This window comes from Notechis scutatus, chromosome Z (genome assembly GCF_049901735.1).
Source record: "Notechis scutatus isolate UNSWTSFEM ecotype Mainland chromosome Z, rNotScu1.2, whole genome shotgun sequence".
Taxonomy (NCBI): domain Eukaryota; kingdom Metazoa; phylum Chordata; class Lepidosauria; order Squamata; family Elapidae; genus Notechis; species Notechis scutatus.
In genome coordinates this window covers 116568528-116585345 of record NC_142025.1, presented here as the reverse complement: position 1 = coordinate 116585345, position 16818 = coordinate 116568528, and the positions used below count along the sequence as shown (strand labels likewise).

The following is a 16818-nucleotide window of genomic DNA, read 5'->3' as shown; positions in this document are numbered from 1 at the left end:
TTTGTGTTTTGTGTGTGTATGTTTGATTGAGATTTAATAAAACCTTGGGAGAAAGCGAGAAGAACAATTGTAAACAAGGCAGAGGGAAATATGAATATGATGAGTATAAAATGGATAAATATTGAAGAAATGTAATTGAATAAAGAGAAATAATGAGAAATCTGATTTAAGTGGAAATGGGATATATTAGAAGTATATTGTATAAAACAGTGTTTTATCTGCCTTGTAAGAATTTGTAATGGAAAGAGGTTTAATGTTTTTAATGTCTAATGATGCTTTGTTTGTCTTTAAAATTAATAAAATTTGTTTCAAAAAAAAAAATCCTTCATTGGAGAACATGATTGATGACACCCAATCTGTGAACATGCTTCATTGGATAATCTGATTTATGATACACCCGAGGGGGAGGGGGAAACAGGGTCACAGGTGACTATAAATTACATATGCCAGAGTTGGCTTTATTTAGGTTAATGCCAGCATGTTGCTTCTAATAAATCTTTCAATTTTTTTTGAAGCTTGGCTCGAGGCTCATGATTTAATTAGAGAAATTGCCAGAATCCTGATAATCTGCTGCAAACTCCATGTGGCATCAGGAAGGGCATCCAGACAGTAAACATTCAGCTCTATCCAGTGCTTTTGACTTTACCCCAAGTTAAGGAATTACAGGGCCATAAAAAAGGGAGGGGTATATTCCTCTGAAATAGTTAAACATCTGGATGTTCAAAATTATAATGCTTATAAATCATTTTATTTGAAGCTGTAAGAACAGTCACTGGATTGTTCAATACTGTGAGAACAGTCATCTTGCAGGGTGGAGTCTGGGCAACTGAATGGAGCTAGCAGAGTGTTTACTGGCTGGATGCCCTTCCTGTCACCGATGCAGAGTTTTGTTCAGCAGATATATTCTCAGTGTGCCCAGAGAGAGAAATACCTGCCTCTACCTATGATCGAACTCACAGCCTCCTGATTGTGAGGCGAGAGCTCCACCTCCACCACTCTTGCATATTTACAATATAAATGTGCTTAAAAAGAAGATTTGTCTTATTCAAAATCAGAAAGTTGGAAATTCATCAGAGGACACCAGAATAAATTAATATTTAGGAAAAACAAATTGGATATGTTTCTAATTGCTGAGATATTCTGACACATTTAAAGTAGTATCCATACATTTTTTTTTCCTTTCGCTGTTTGACCATCATAAGATCTAAACCCATATATTTAATCATTGTTAATGGTTACCAAAGAGTGGATCTCTTTTGAAAAAGACCTAATTTTTCTGATCATTATGTAGGTTGTATCAATAATCAAAACTAAAGAAATCACTATTAAATGCAGAGTAACTTATGTGGTAAAAAAATGTACATTCTATTTCTGTTCACAAAAAAATGACACACAATGTTATACATACCAAGGATTTTTTGTATCAATAAATTTGGCAGAAATTTTATTAAAACCAGAGTCACTTATGATACAGTGAACAATTTTATTTTCCAGTTCCATTCATATGAATTTGACAGAAACTGTTATAAATGCCAAGGATATACAATAATGGTAAAAGTGACAGAGCTGATAAAAAAGCTCTGTTTTTATTCTTAAAAGATTATTTCTAATTCTATTTTGCATCAAAAACAGATGTAGCCATGATTTAATAGTCAGAAATACTTTTTCTTTACAACTTGACCTTTGCTGTTGAGCTCAGGCCTCAGCAAAATAATGAAGCATTTGGGGAAGAAGATACATCCCAGTAAACCAGCACTAGAAGCTAAAATGGAGAAGATCTCCACAGCTACCATATACTTTCCTTTGGTGCTCAAATAGGTGGGAACAAAAGACAACCAAACACTACAAAATATCAGCATGCTAAAAGTGATGGACTTGGCTTCATTGAATGTATCAGGCAAGTTCCTAGCCAGGAAAGCCACCATAAAGCTGACTAAAGACAGAAACCCCATATAGGCCAAGACAAGATAAAACATCACAACAGACCCTTCATTACATTCTGCTATGATCTCTTCAGTCATGGATTGCATGTTAAGTTCTGGAAAGGGGGGAGAAGTGATCATCCATGCCAAACAAATGCCTGCTTGAAGGAAGGAGCAGAAAAGAACAATTAAGAGGGACAGTCTTTTCCCCAACCATTTTCTCATGCCATATCCTGGTTTGGTGGCCATGAATGCAGCAATGACCATGATAGTTTTGGCCAATACAGAAGAAACAGCCACAGAGAAGATAAGACCAAAGACTGATTGTCGGAGGAAGCAAATCAGTTTGAGAGGTTTTCCAAGGAAAAGAAAAGAGCAGAGGAAGCAAAGCAGAAGGGAGACGAGGAGAGTGTAAGTGAGGTCCTTGTTGTTAGCTTTAACAATAGGAGTGTCCTTATACTTGATAAATATTCCAAGTATGAGCGTGGTAATGATTGAAAATAATACAGCAATCACAGCTAAACTGATTCCTAAAGGTTCTTCATAAGTTAGGAACGTTATGGTTTTTGGGATGCATCGAATTTTTTCCCTACTTGGATATTGATTCTGTGGACATTCAGAACAGGCAATCATATCTGTGAGAGAGGGGGGAGGGAGCGAGAGGGGGGAAATGAGGCATTGAATCTAATTGTCATGATTGCTGTAGCATCAAGTGAAATATCTAATTAAATTTGATTATATCAGAATTCTTTTAACTTGTCCACTTTAAGAAGTATAAACTTTAAATCTCAGAATTATGGCTGGGGAATTTTGGGAATTGAAGTCCACAGGTCTTAAAGTTGCTAAGCTTGAAAAACCACTGGATTAGATCATAAGAGAAGAACCAAAATTAACTTATTGAAGTGGGAACCTTCTTTGTTGGTTATAATTGTGATCAAAGAGTACCACACTTAAAATATGGCATAAGGTTCCTAAAGCCCCATCCTTTCAAGCTTTCCTTGTCAAGTTTTTAGGTATTGATGCATATGAGCAGTAGAGTCCAGCATGTTCTAAAAAATCAAGGTAATGGACACAACTGTTTGAATGAACCCATTTTTAACGGTGAGATGAGGCCTGCCCATTTTTCCCAGTGTCTTGTATATTACATAAATGTGAAAAAAAGTATTTGACTTCACTCATATAGTTTTTTCCTCGTTGGATACACACACAACCACACACACACACACACACACACACACACACACATCTATCTCCATCTCCATCTCTAGCTAGCGAGCTAGTGTCTATTTTATTGATTTGTTTGTTTATCAAATTTATATAGCTACCCAACTCAGTAAAAGTGACTTTTTCATGGTGGGTAACAATGAAAGAAAATTACAATATAATAACCATAAATATAAAATGTCAAAATCCATATCAATAAATATTATAAAGAAATCAAAGATATGCATTGAGAGGGATAAAATTGTCCATCCCAACCATTTCTTCTGCATGCCTCTGTAAGAGGTTCTCCATCCCTCCTTACCCAGGATGTCCTGTGTCATCTGAAACAGGGATTGGAGACAATCCATTCAATCTGTTCATTCTAAGACCAGAAATAAATCATATTGTCCACATATCACACACACACACACACACACACACACACACACACACACATATATATATATATATATATATATATATATATTTGTTTTCGTAGTTTTTCATGGGTACAGGTATGCAGGTCTTGGTGACGTTTGATGAGATCCCACTTGCCATCTTCAGGCTGGTGCTTTGGCTTCGTGCTTGTGCAAGCCAAGCACAAGCACTAAGCCGTTGCACCAGCCTGAAGATGGCGAGTGGGATCTCGTCGAAACATCACCAAGATACTCTCAATCCTACACAGTGGCTAAGACTTTGAGCTTGTTGATCAGAAAGGTAAATAGTTTGGTGGTTCAAATCCCTAGCACTGTGTAACGGAATGAGCTCCCATTACTTGTTCCAGCTTCTGCCAACCTAGCAGGTCAAAAGCATGTAAAAATGCAAGTAGAAAAATAAGGACCACTTTGGTGGGAAGGTAACAGCGTGCTGTGTGCCTCTGCTGTTTAGTCATGCCAGCCACATGACCATGGAGACATCTTCAGACAGTGCTGGCTCTTCAGCTTTGTAACAGAGAGGAGCACTGTCCCCTAGAGCTGGAAATGACTATCACGTATGTGTGAGGGGAACTTTTACCTTTAACCTTTGCCTAGAATAGTCTACTCTACAGTAAATAGACTACAGTAAAACATAGAATAATTTACCTGACATATTTGATATCTTTCCATCAGAACATGGATCACAATCATAGCAACAAAATTTCTGCCCTTCTTTCTTTTTCTTCTGATAGCCAGCAGGACAGGGATCATTACACACTGACCGGGGCAAGACCTGTTGATAAACCAGATAGAATTCAGGACTGAAGATTTGAATAGTACAGGATAATCATTCTCTACTCTACCTGCATAAATAGAGTAACAAGTAACAAATCATGAAATGAAGTAACAAATCATGAAATGAAGTGCCACACCTGGAAATCTCACCTACACTTTCTAAATATTGTACATGGTTGCATCTAAATTATTCCTCTTTCCCTTCTCTGGATTAACTGAAGAAGGAAAAATATTTTTAAAAAACACCTGCAGTGATATTTAATACCAAACTCAATACAAGCAGACAACAAATAAAAAAGGGATTAAAGTTTACAATAGTCTTCCTACTCCTCCTACTTGATGGACTTCGTAGTCCTCAAACATAACATCAGGAGTCAGTTACTCACTTTTTAATAATATTTTTGTACAACTAACTCAGAAGCTTCGCAAAATTCCTCATCTTCCCACATTTGTCAATTGTAATCACCCCAGAGTAGGAAAACAGTCATACTCTGTGTACAGAATGTTTAATTTCAATTGATTAAAGGATATGAAAGCAAGCTGTACAAATTTATCTCTGATCTCTAAATCTTTCATCCAAAATAATAAAATACCTCAAAATCCATACCCCCTTAAAATATTTGGGCCACACAATTAAATCTTCATGAATCACAAATTCATCTCCATCAAGTGCTTTGGGATCCATCTTTCCAATTTTCACTTTATGGTATGAATTGTTTGGAAACATGATCACATTTGTAATATCGAATCCAGAAAGCACTTCTCCATGATGATTGATGAACACAGATTCTCCAAGGGAATTATTAAATGAAAGGCCTTGAAGGAACCAGTGAAGCTAAATAAAAGTGAGAGGAAACAAATCAGTTGAAACAATACAGTGGATAACATCAAACATCCTAACATTTATCTCTATGGAAGTGCAAGTTGCATTACTTAAGTCCCACTGATTTCTTTCAGTCAATTTGAATTAGAACCATTATTAAGTCATGGCAGGTTGAACAAGTCACAATTATGGGCTTCCACAAGAAAGACAGAAATATTATAATATTGATTTCATTGTGGACTGTTTTGAACACCTCTATTCCTTAAAACTAGATTCAAAAGCAAAATTAGCAACATTATGGCTTAGCATGACCAGCGGAACTACAGTAGATACAGTCAAAATCCAATCCATTTGAAGACTTTATATATAAATGTGATTTAAAAAACCCAATAAATCAAAAACCTGTTCTAAAATACATATGTTTTGGCAGTGGAAAAGTTAATTTCCTTTAGGTTTAAAGTGGAAGAAGAAATTGGGTTTTATAGAAGAAAAAATTACTCAGTTGATTGATAACATTCCCAGACAGCATTCCCAGATAATTGGATGCAATATTCTGATTCTGTAAACTGCTTATAGAAGTCTGTAAAAGCACTGTGAAGTGGTATATTAATCTAAGTGCTATTGAAATTGCTATTTATGTGGTTCCATCAAGTGTCATGGAGAATATACTTCCTTCAGACTGGTGACCACAAGAGACATACTGAAGCTATTCCAAGTTGGGTGTCTTCCAGTGCTCGGATTCAACCAGTGTAACAACCGGCTTGGTGAGCATGCACAGGGTTTGAAAACAACCCATTTTCAGCTTTAAAACTTACTTCTGCTGCAGCCCCAGTGAGTAAAACAGCTGATGCGTGGCAATCCGCTGTGCCATGTGAATCAGCTGGGCTGTAAAACACTGAAATATAAGACAGACTAGGGCAGAGGTGGGTGGGGTGAACTAATCACTGGAGCAACCAATTCACTCAAACCAGTCCATACCGGCTGAATTCCATCCCTGATGTCATCAACAGATAGGAACTTTCCTATTTGTGTCAATGCCTTGCAATACTGAAGACCTTCCATCAGTTTTGCTGGGGAAGGTTGAGAAGAAACTTCTGCAGTACCAACCCATGAGTCAGGACAATGAGAATTGATTTTTGCTAGTGAATCATCACAGCATTGGTTGAATGAAGAGAATCTACAGTCAACATATTTGAAGAATTCAGTAAGTCACCTTTCACAGGACTTATGTACACTACTACCTCATCACTAATTTGAGAAATTAGAAAAAACTTAGTGTGCATTTACATGGTACTAATTTGCTCCTGGCAATGAACCTATTTGATTCACAAGTTTTTACCTTCCAGATGCCTTGATCTTGACGTTCATCCTTTGTTCTCTCCGCTACATTTTTGTATTTAGACCTAAGTAAGTTCATGTCATCAACAGCATGGGCTACAGCATAGACTGCATTGTAGATACCATAACTGTGGCCAGTCATCTCAAATAAATGCCTGGGAAGATTTCTTAGATCTTCCTTCCCAGTACATTCATCATCACTTTCCACTGGCTTACTGCTATCTGAAAAGCCACAATCAAAGCCTTGTTCCCAGAAGTCTTTCAGCAAACTAGCTCGTTGGGTCTGAAATGGTTTTATTTCCCCAAGGAATTCATTGAACCCTGGCAATTCCTTGGAATGAATAGCAAAGGAAATTGCTCCATCAAACATTTGCAAATCGGAGGGCCGGTGAAGATTTGTTAATGTTAAATCCATCTGAGCTGTCAGAATCCACATTTTTCCACAGGTTATCACTAGAAATTTCATGAATATAAACAGAAACATTGCTGTGGTGCTTTCCCCATAAAAGATGAACGTATTGGCTATGGGGTGATTCAAATAAATATTTATCATCTGATTTAAATCGCTGTGAAGCATAGAAAAGAATGCTTGTTTAGGCAATCTCACCACAAAGGCAGAGCAGATCCTGTTCTCCAAAAGAAGTGGATCCAGGGCTTTGAAGAATTTGTCTCCACTATCATCATCCAGAATAAAAAGGCCAATCCACATCCATCCAAAATGCTTCAGCAAATAAGCAATCCCCACAATCTGAAGGGTTTCATTGGGAGCCATGCGGTAAAAGGAAGCACCCATCTTTGCTCCTAGTTTCTTGGGAGCAAATGACCCATAGGACAGCTAAAATAACAATGTACATTTTGTTGGAATGTCACGAATCACCTGAGAATGATATATTTTCTTAAAGAACATGCAGACACATATGTTTTCCCAAGCTCTTTCCTCGCATGGGCTTCCATTTACAATTGTAAAGAAAGCTCTGATCATTATGATAACCAAATGGTAATAATTGGAACATTGCCTTATTGCTTGGCTAGAGACACAGCCTGCCTTTTCTTTTTTTTAAAAAAAAACAAGTTTTATTAATTTTTAAAACACACAAATTATCATTATTCATTAAATGTTTAAACCTTTTTCCATTGTAAATTTAACAAGTCAGATAAATTATGATTCTGTTTTAAACCATTTCCATATAATATACCAAAACCTCTTATTCAATTTCTCTTTACTTCTCTTTACTCTTATTCAATATCATTATTATTATTTCATCTGATTCTTTCTGACTTAGTTACCATTATTCTCATTCTATATTTCTACAAGTTTTTACCAATTCTCCCCCAAAAAAACATATACACACAACACACAAAACATAAAAAAATCTTTTGGAAAGTAACTTGGACCCAGGTGTCTCTCTCTTCATGGACTTCAATTATATTCATGCTCATCTTACATATCATTACTTATTTTATTTACCATTCTAAGCCTTCTATATTAACTTCTCCACATATTTCACACTTCTTAATTCTACCTTAATTAATCATCTTAGTTTAAATCATTATATTTGTATCTTTTGTCCATTTTTTATCATCCCTTTGTCTCATCCCTTATGAAAAAAAGAAAATCAGTTTCTCCTGAAATCATTAATCAGAGTATGATGCCTTTCTATCTCCCCCTAAGTTAATCAAATTAATCTTTAAAATAATATCTAATACCCAATCAGATTTTGCTTGGTACATTCTATCTAACTAATACATCCAACACAATTAAGTGCATAATTAGACAATAAATCCAAATATTAAAAGAAATACTATAATAAAAATTTTATAATAACATCAATACCATAATTTTATTAAACTCTTTAATTAAAACAATATTCTAAACCTCTCCTATTATTAAGCTTTAAAACCAATCATTTTTAAACATTTTAACATTTTAATTTCTTATCAACTCTTAAACCATTGCAATACTACCATCTCATCTTATGTACCTTGCAAAATCTTTTTTTTAAAAAAAAAAAAATAATACTTTATCCATTATCCATAAAAAATTCCTTTTTTCCATTTAATTTCAAAACATTGTAGCTTTTCTCCACCTTTTCCCTTTCTTTCTTTTCCCAACAAACCTTTCTACCCCCCCTTCTTCTAGCCTCTGCCTTACCGGCTTCCCTTCTCTGTCGTATTTCTTTTCCCCTTTGTTTACAATCATCATATTGGTTTTGCACTTTATTTTTCCCTTTCTTAAATGTTTTTTAGATCTTAGGTCCTTAAATCCTTTAGTTTTCTTCTTTTCTCTTCTTTTCTTTTCTTTCTCTCTTCCTTTTTTTCTGGATCAAATTCTGAGATTCATTAAAGATGGCTCCTTCCTTTCTTTCTTGTTCCTCTGCTGTCTTCATCTGTTGTAATTTTTGTTGATAATTAGTAAGCGCCATTTCTAAGAAAAGGAAAGCTTCTTCCACACCATTTCTTAGTTCCTCAACAGAAAGAGCCATTATAAATCTTTTCTTTTCTTTTCTCCTTCTTTCTTCTTACAACAACCAGAATATTCAAAATAAAATAAAAAAAAAAAACAGTCCCAAAGTTATCAATCAGTCCAAACCAAGGCAGAGTTCTCACTTTCTCCTTCTGGGGTAATATCAATCAAAGAGAAAGAAAGTCCAAATCTGTTTAAAATCTTATTACAATATATTCTAGTCTTCAAATCCTTAAGGCATCTGCTCCAACAAATCTTAGCATACAAATATTTTCTTTTTAATCCTCTCTCTTCCCACTCATCGCTTAAAACCAATTTCCACCTAAAAAAATAGGTTTCTTAATATCCAGTTATTTATTCCGTGGGAAAAGAGGGAAAGCTATCCTTTCAGCACCTTCAAGCAGCCGCTTTTTTCCTCTTTTGGCAGGTATTATTCAGAAAGTCATACTTTTCAGGAATTTTATTAAATATGTCTTAGAGTCCTAGGAGCCAAGAAAAACTTTCTCCTCTCAATCACTTTCTCCACTTCCTCCTGCGCATTCTTACCCGGCTGCCAGCTTCTTTGTGGCGGCCATTACGGACCGCCGCTGCACCGTCCTGGGAAAAGGGGGTTCTGCCGCCAGGAGGGGGTCTGCAACACCCCCAGTCCCTTCTCCGGATCCCCTACCTTCAGCTGCCCCTGCAGGGCAGCCTAGCTCCGCACTCCGTGTGGGTCGGAGCCCCAAAAACGGCTAGCGCGGCAGGGATCGCGCAGCTCGCAAATCCCTGCCGCTCGCGAAGCCGACAAACCGGAAGTCCCCAGCCTGCCTTTTCTTCATGCACTCGAGAGAACAAAAATATCACCCTAAGCAACTGGTAGATTTGACTGGGTGGAAATGATGGACACAGTCAACCATAAGCTTCTATAGCTGAGGATGAACTTACTCTTATATTAGCAATTCTCGGGTTTTTGCTCTCTTTTTTGGACACCATTTTTGACAAACTATTTTCATAATTTCAATATATGCATCAGATATTGCTTCATTGTAACTTCCAAATTTCATCAGGCCTTTTAAGAGCCGTAGTGGTACAGTGGTTAGAATGCAATACTGCAGGCTAATTCTGCTGACTGATGACTGCCAGCAGTTGAGAAGTTCAATTCTGACTGACTTCCTTCCATCCTTCTTTTTTTTATTCCAAATTTGTATTTTTATAGCATATAAAAATCCAATTTCAATCGAATAGTGCTGTCTGGGTACAATATTTTTAGGATATAATAATCAAGATGTTTACAACAATATTCATTACATTGATGTTAATTATAGTAGTATCAATGTGCTGTCCCAGTCAGTCGATGGGAATTGGATAGTTACTTAGGAATTATGAGCTGTCCCCTTAAGGGAATGCATCTTGGTGAATGTAGTTAAGGGTATCCTGGGAAATGTAGTCCATGTCATGTGATCACATCTGCAATCCTGATTGGTCACTGAATTGACCCTTGGTGGGTTGGGGGAGGTTTTCCTCACTTTTGCCTGAAATCTCTAACTCATGGCAGCTTCTTTCTATCGCTACGAGATGGGTTAGGAGATAACCATCTTTTACTTCAAGGCAGATATACAAAGGATTGGTCATTAAAGAAGAACTTCATCACAAACATGAGTTATGAGGATACCTGATGAACCAATAAATGTAATTTGTTATGGACGTCTTGTTGAGTTATCTATCTGCATCTGTACAGCTTCAAATCCACCTCTGTGCAGAAGGCAGAAAAATCAATAATAATAATAATAATAATAATAATAATAATAATAATAATAATAATAATAATAATAATAATAATAACTTAACCAATTCAACATGCCTTTCTTATATCACTGATCCTATCAATCCCTTTCCCTTTTTTTCCAGCTAGCCATTGATAAAATAGGTCCAATGTCAGACCTTCCATCCTTCTGAGGTTCATAAAATGAGGACCCAGATTATTGGGGGAATAGGCTGACTCAGTAAACTGCTTAGAGAGAGCTGTAAAGCACTTGAAGCACTATATATTTATTTTATTTTTATTTATTTATTTGGTTTGTCAATTGCTTACAAAATAATAGGTATAAGTAAAAACATAGTTATGAATACATGGATACATATAATAAATAAATAAAAGAAACAATAGGACAGGGACGGTAGGCACGTTGGTCTGCTTATGCATGCCCCCTACAGACCTCTTAGGAAAGGGGTGAGGTCAATAGTAAACAGTCTAAGGGTAAAGTTTTTGGGATTTGGGGAAGAAATCACAGAGTCAGGTAGAGTATTTCAGACATTGACCACTCTGTTGCTGAAATCGTATTTCCTGCAATCAAGTTTGGTGCGATTAACCTTGAGTTGTATCTATTGTTTGCTCTTGTATTGATATGGTTGAAGCTGAAGTATTTATTGACAGGTAGGACATTGCAATGTATGATTTTATATACTATACTTAGATCGGACCGAAGGCAGCGTAGTTCTAGCTTTTCTAGGTCTAGAATTTTGAGTCTGGTGGCATAAGGTATTCTGCAACGAGTAGAGGAGTGGATAACTCTTGTGAAATATTTCTGGACTTCCTCAACTGTGTTAATATAATGTGGGTTCCAGACTGATGAGCTGTATTCGAGTATTGGTCTAGCAAATGTTTTGTATGCTCTAGTTAGTACTGTAATATTACCAGAGAAAAAGCTACGTAAGATTAGGTTAACAACTCTTAACACCTTTTTGGCTATGTAGTTACAGTGGATTCTAGCACTTAGATCATTAGAAATGAGTACTCCAAGGTCCTTGACAGAGTTTGGATCATCAACAAGGTCTTGACTATTCAGACTATTCAGACTAAATCAGACTTTTCTGATTTTTTTTGCCAATATGTAAGACAGATCATTTGTTTGTTGAGATTTGGAGTTGCCATTTGTTTGACCATTCTGATACATAGTCAAGGTCTTTTTGAAGGGTAGCAGTATTTTCTGTGGTGTTGAATAGCTTTACATCATCAGTGAAGAGAACGCAGTTGCTCTTAATATGATCACAGAGTTCATTTATGTAGAGTATGAAGAGAGTTGGTCCTAGAACACTGCCTTGGGGGACAGCACTGTTGACAGGTACAGAATTGGATTGGACGCTCATAGTTTTGACCATTTGTTGTCTGTTTGACAGCAATGCTTCTATCCAGTTATACAGGTGTCCAGAGATACCATAAGATTTTAGTTTTAGGAGTAGTTTGTCATGTACCACTGAATCAAAGGCTTTACAGAAGTCTATGTAGATTGTGTCTATTGCTTTGCCCTGATCGAATTGTGTAGTCCATATGTTTTTGCAGTGTAAGAGTTGCAGATTGTAGGATAGTTTTTTCCTTAAACCAAATTGTTTAGTAGAGAGTAGCTTGTTTGTCTCTAAGTGGAGGATAATGGATTGGTTAATAATTGATTCCATGACTTTACAGGGGACGCAGCATAAAGAGATTGGTCTGTAATTTTCAACTAGGCTGGGGTCTCCCTTTTGAGGATGGGGATGACTGTAGCTTGTGACTATAGTTTTGGCAAGGAGCTGGTCCTGAAAGATTTTTCAAAGATTATGCTTAGAGGTGCATAATGGTAGTGGATAGCTTTTTTAAGAAGTAGGCACATATTCCATCCGGTCCAATAGATAGAGATGGTTTTAGATTGCGTGGTGCTTTTTCAACATTGTCTACTGTAAAATCAATATGTATTAGATCATTGTAGTTGTCTGTGGTCCAACTAGGAAATACTGGACATGATCCATTGCTGTTTACAAATACTGAGCCAAAGAATGTGTTAAAGAGGTTGGCTTTAATGGTTGATTATATACATCTAATGGTTATTATATATATATAAGTACTATTGCTATTTATTGAAGCTGAATGTAACCCCTACTTAGAATAGAATTTTCTGCTTCCCTTCAATTTTGCCACATGGATGAGTTTTCATATATGTTGTTACATGTATCTTACCTGTGGGACTTTGTAAAGACTTACGATATCTGACATGAAGAAAGAGATATCAGCACCAAATCCACCAATCAGGGCCACAATGAAATTCTGCTTGATGCCACATCTATAGTTGACAAACAACTGATCAGAACGAAATAGCAGTTCCAAAGTAGAACGGTAAGTTAGCCGGGGATCAAAATAATTGTCACAGATGAAAAATCCTAGGGTAATGTTAGACAATAGTCTTGGGTTTGAGTTGATCTGTTTCACAGCAAAAGCCAAAGTCAGGGAATGCTGATAAAACTTTAAAACAGCGCTGAAAAGATATTTGAGGTATACAAAAATGCAGAAGAATTGTAGAGAGAACAATATATTCAGTGAAGCAACAATTATAGCCCCAAAGAAACTTAGATATTGTGATAATCATTAGATATAGATACCTATGAGGAACATATTGTGCATCATGAAACAGAGGTCTACAACAGAACCAGCTTGCACAAAATATATTGTGCAATATAATTGTGAAGGTACAAAGCTGGAAGATTCTTATTATTATGTAGAGATTTATATAAATAGTACATGAGGATATTGAATAATTTAATTTAAGATTGATAATATGCATTAATATCAAATGATGTAAGAAAATTAATAATATTAATGTAAAATTATTGTCATGTTTATTTTTAAATGTAAAACACCCTGGAACCAAACTGTTCACATAATGATTTGTTTATAGAAATAAAAAAAATAAAAAAAAACTTTAAAAAAATAATCTTGTTTCCCCTTCTCCAGAAATAATATTTATTACACTGGTTTGCCTTTCTTGCAATCCTTATATTTAGATAGATGTCACCACTACATAGATCTCACCACTACAGACACTTTTGGAGAACGTCTGTGACAAGTCAAACAAACCCACTTTCCTTAAATTGTCCACGCTGCTCAGATTTTCATCTAATTAAGGTGAACCCTTCAGATCTCAGCTGTCCCAATGTCGATTTAGAATATTATTATTCCATGATTTGATTCTAAACCAGATTTTTATCAAGGAATCTGAGAACTGTAGACTAGACTGAAAAATCAAAGCTTATCCGAGATTAAGGCTGTAATTGTAAACTTCATTAAACATACCAAGCAAGCTCTAGGATTAATTCTTTACTTGTTTCTTTCTCCATCTTCATATAGTATCTGCTTTAAGAGTTAAAATTGCAACTCCTTTGGTCACACTGGCAATCTCAAAACATCTGCAGGATAACTAATGCTTTTTACAATTGCTGTATTATGTTAAATGAGAAGAGAAGCATTGGAATTAAATCTCAGAATTTGTAACCCTGCATAGATTGTCTGAGATGCAAGATGACATCTGCAGGAGTTTGGCCCTGACTCAGTAAAATAAATAAATAAACAAACTCTGGATTTGTCATAATAAGTCAAATATGTTTATTCAAATATGTTTATAATAAGGATGAGTCCTCCCAAAAAGTAGAACCCTGAACATAAGATAAGGCAGGTATTATACATTTCTTTGTTTTTACTTAGTAACTTAAGAAGCTGGTACACAACAGAAACAATATAGAAGTATAGAAGTTATAAAAAATACTCAAGCCAAGCATGCCTTCTGTGGTTTTGGTTATGTGCTTAATCCATAGGCTAGTGGTTTTCTTTGGAACTTTCCATGTTCTCAACATATGTTCTCTTTAGCCATTCACCAAATCCATCAGATTCCTGATCACACAAGTTCTTGGACAGAGCAAAGGTGAATCATTTGGAGTGTGCTCATTGGACAATGAGACCCACACAAGGAAACTGACCAGTGATGGGATTCAATTTTTTTAGTACTGATCCTGTGGGTGTGGCCTGGTGGGTGTGGCAGTGGAAGGATACTGTAAAATCTCCAGTCAGTGGTGGTGTTGGCCAGTTCTCTGAACTACTTGAAATTTCTGCTATCAGTTCTCCAGAACTGGTCAGAACCTCTGAAACTGATATTTGAGTTCAAGGAAGGAACTGAAGGCTCCCCATGATGAGATATGGTGAAGCAGAACCCCAATATTCTCTAAGTGCAGAGAGGTTTTTGGTAATTTTATGCATTTGCTGATCCAGCAGCCATGCACTATCACTTCCCAATATTCTTGAAAAGAAGCTCTATGGTCTAGCTATTATGATATTGTATAGGATTTTACAGATCAGTCAACGTGATCCACAAAAGCATATGGAATAATAAAACTGGACACTCTTAAGTTTCCTAAAGTCTCACAGGAGGTCTGGCTGAAACATTGTCTATGCTTTGGAAACTCCGATTATAAATAGAACTGATAAAAAAAACTGGTGTCAAATTTTGCAATATTCTCTACGTAATTTACAGGAATGCTAATGAGGCTTTTTTACAGTCTCCAATGACATGACCAGGAAAAGGGGGAAAAAAGAATTACTTACAGAGGTGGCATAAATGATTTCTGTGAAGGATGTTCTTCAAAAGAATGTTCCTCTAGTACATATACAACCTGAGCTGTGATCCCACCAATGAGGAGGTTTCCTGGTTTATACCATTCATGAAAGATAGGAAAGGGGTCACTTCTGTGACAAGGTGTGGCATCCATCTGACACTTCGAGTCAATCAGCAACCACACTATGACCATTACCCTCAACATTTTCTTTAGAATTAGCTTCTTGTAGGGACATAGGGATGTGGTGGCTCAATGGCTAAGAGGCTGATCTTGTCAATTAGAAAGGTCGGCAGTTCAGCGGTTTGAATCCCTAGCATCACCTAATGTAGTGAGCACCTTATTTGTCCCAGCTTCTGCCAACCTAGCAGTTTAAAAGCACATAAAAATGCAAATATAAAAATAGGGACCACTTTGGTGGGAAGGGAACAGCGTTCTGTGCACCTTCGGTGTTTACTCATGCCAGCCACATGACCACGGAAATGTCTTTGGACATAATCATTTGGGTTAATTGCAGAGGTAAACAATTACCTCTGTGAAAGGAACCTCCTGGGTTTGGAAAGTTATTATTTCACTTCCATACAATAAATTTGGAAACAATCACCTTCTTAGCTTTTTAAGGAGATGCCTCATAAATAAAATTATGTATGATTATTTCTGACAACTTAATCATTACCCATGGGGTACTTCTCAAGCCAAATACCTATGGCTGAAATGTCTACCTTCTCCAAATATATCTCTGTAAGCAATCATTGAGCATAATAATGATTAAAGTTACCATTGAGGATACACTAGGAACTTTTTATTCTTTTGTAATATTGATATCAACTACACCACGTGCCTTCCATCTCTACCTCACCAAGATTCCATGGGCAAAGACTCCCTGAGTGGAGATTTCCTGTCAGCTGAGAAGGGAGAAAGCTATACAAGTGGATCAGATAACAGCAGCCAGCAACAGCTAGTAGAAAGCCAGTAGAGCAATAACCCTTTACTTGCTATTTCATTACTTCAATACTTATAACACCGATTACTTCATTACCTCAAAACTTATAACTTTATTACCTCAAGACATATATTAATGATTAGATAATGATGTCTATAAAATAATTTTTCTATAATAATTTCTCTAAAATAATTTATCGATTGTTTGATTGATTAGTGTGATTAGACCGTCTAGTACAAATAATGTGATTACCTATCAGTATAATTTAATTGATTAGTAAAAATTAATTATTAGTGAAATTAATTGACCAATTTGATTAGTGATTAGTGTAATTAATTGATTAGGGTGATTGCTAATTAGTGTAATTACTTGACTAGCATGATTACTGTAATTAATAATTGGTGTGATATTGTTATTGATCTTGTTTGATTGAACAATTTATTCAACCAATCATCTCAACAAACCCACCATGCCAGTAAAAAAATCCAATGCCAAACTACAACCCCAAAAGAAAGAAATCCCCA

At 36.0% G+C, this 16818-nt stretch overlaps 1 protein-coding gene across 1 annotated transcript; it reads right to left on the bottom strand.

The window, feature by feature from the left end:
• Positions 1-1590: 1590 nt before the first annotated feature.
• Positions 1591-15546, bottom strand: LOC148129175 (vomeronasal type-2 receptor 26-like). Its single transcript, XM_087947386.1, has 5 exons — positions 15344-15546; positions 12932-13226; positions 4944-5171; positions 4208-4334; positions 1591-2557 (listed from the first exon to the last, which is right to left on the bottom strand). Exons 1-5 carry the CDS (start codon positions 15544-15546, stop codon positions 1653-1655), a joined length of 1758 nt encoding a protein of 585 aa, XP_087803512.1. The 3' UTR covers positions 1591-1652.
• Between the last annotated feature and the right edge of the window lie 1272 nt (positions 15547-16818).

Bases quoted from the DNA above. Each gene is read 5' to 3' on its own strand.
- LOC148129175 (XM_087947386.1), bottom strand. From the start codon at position 15,546: ATGGTCATAGTGTGGTTGCTGATTGACTCGAAGTGTCAGATGGATGCC. The intron at 5,172-12,931 runs GTAAGATACATG...ACTTTTATTTAG, and splicing joins GTCTTTACAAAGTCCCACAG to CTTCACTGGTTCCTTCAAGG. The intron at 2,558-4,207 runs GTAAATTATTCT...CCTCTCTCACAG, and splicing joins AAAGATATCAAATATGTCAG to ATATGATTGCCTGTTCTGAA.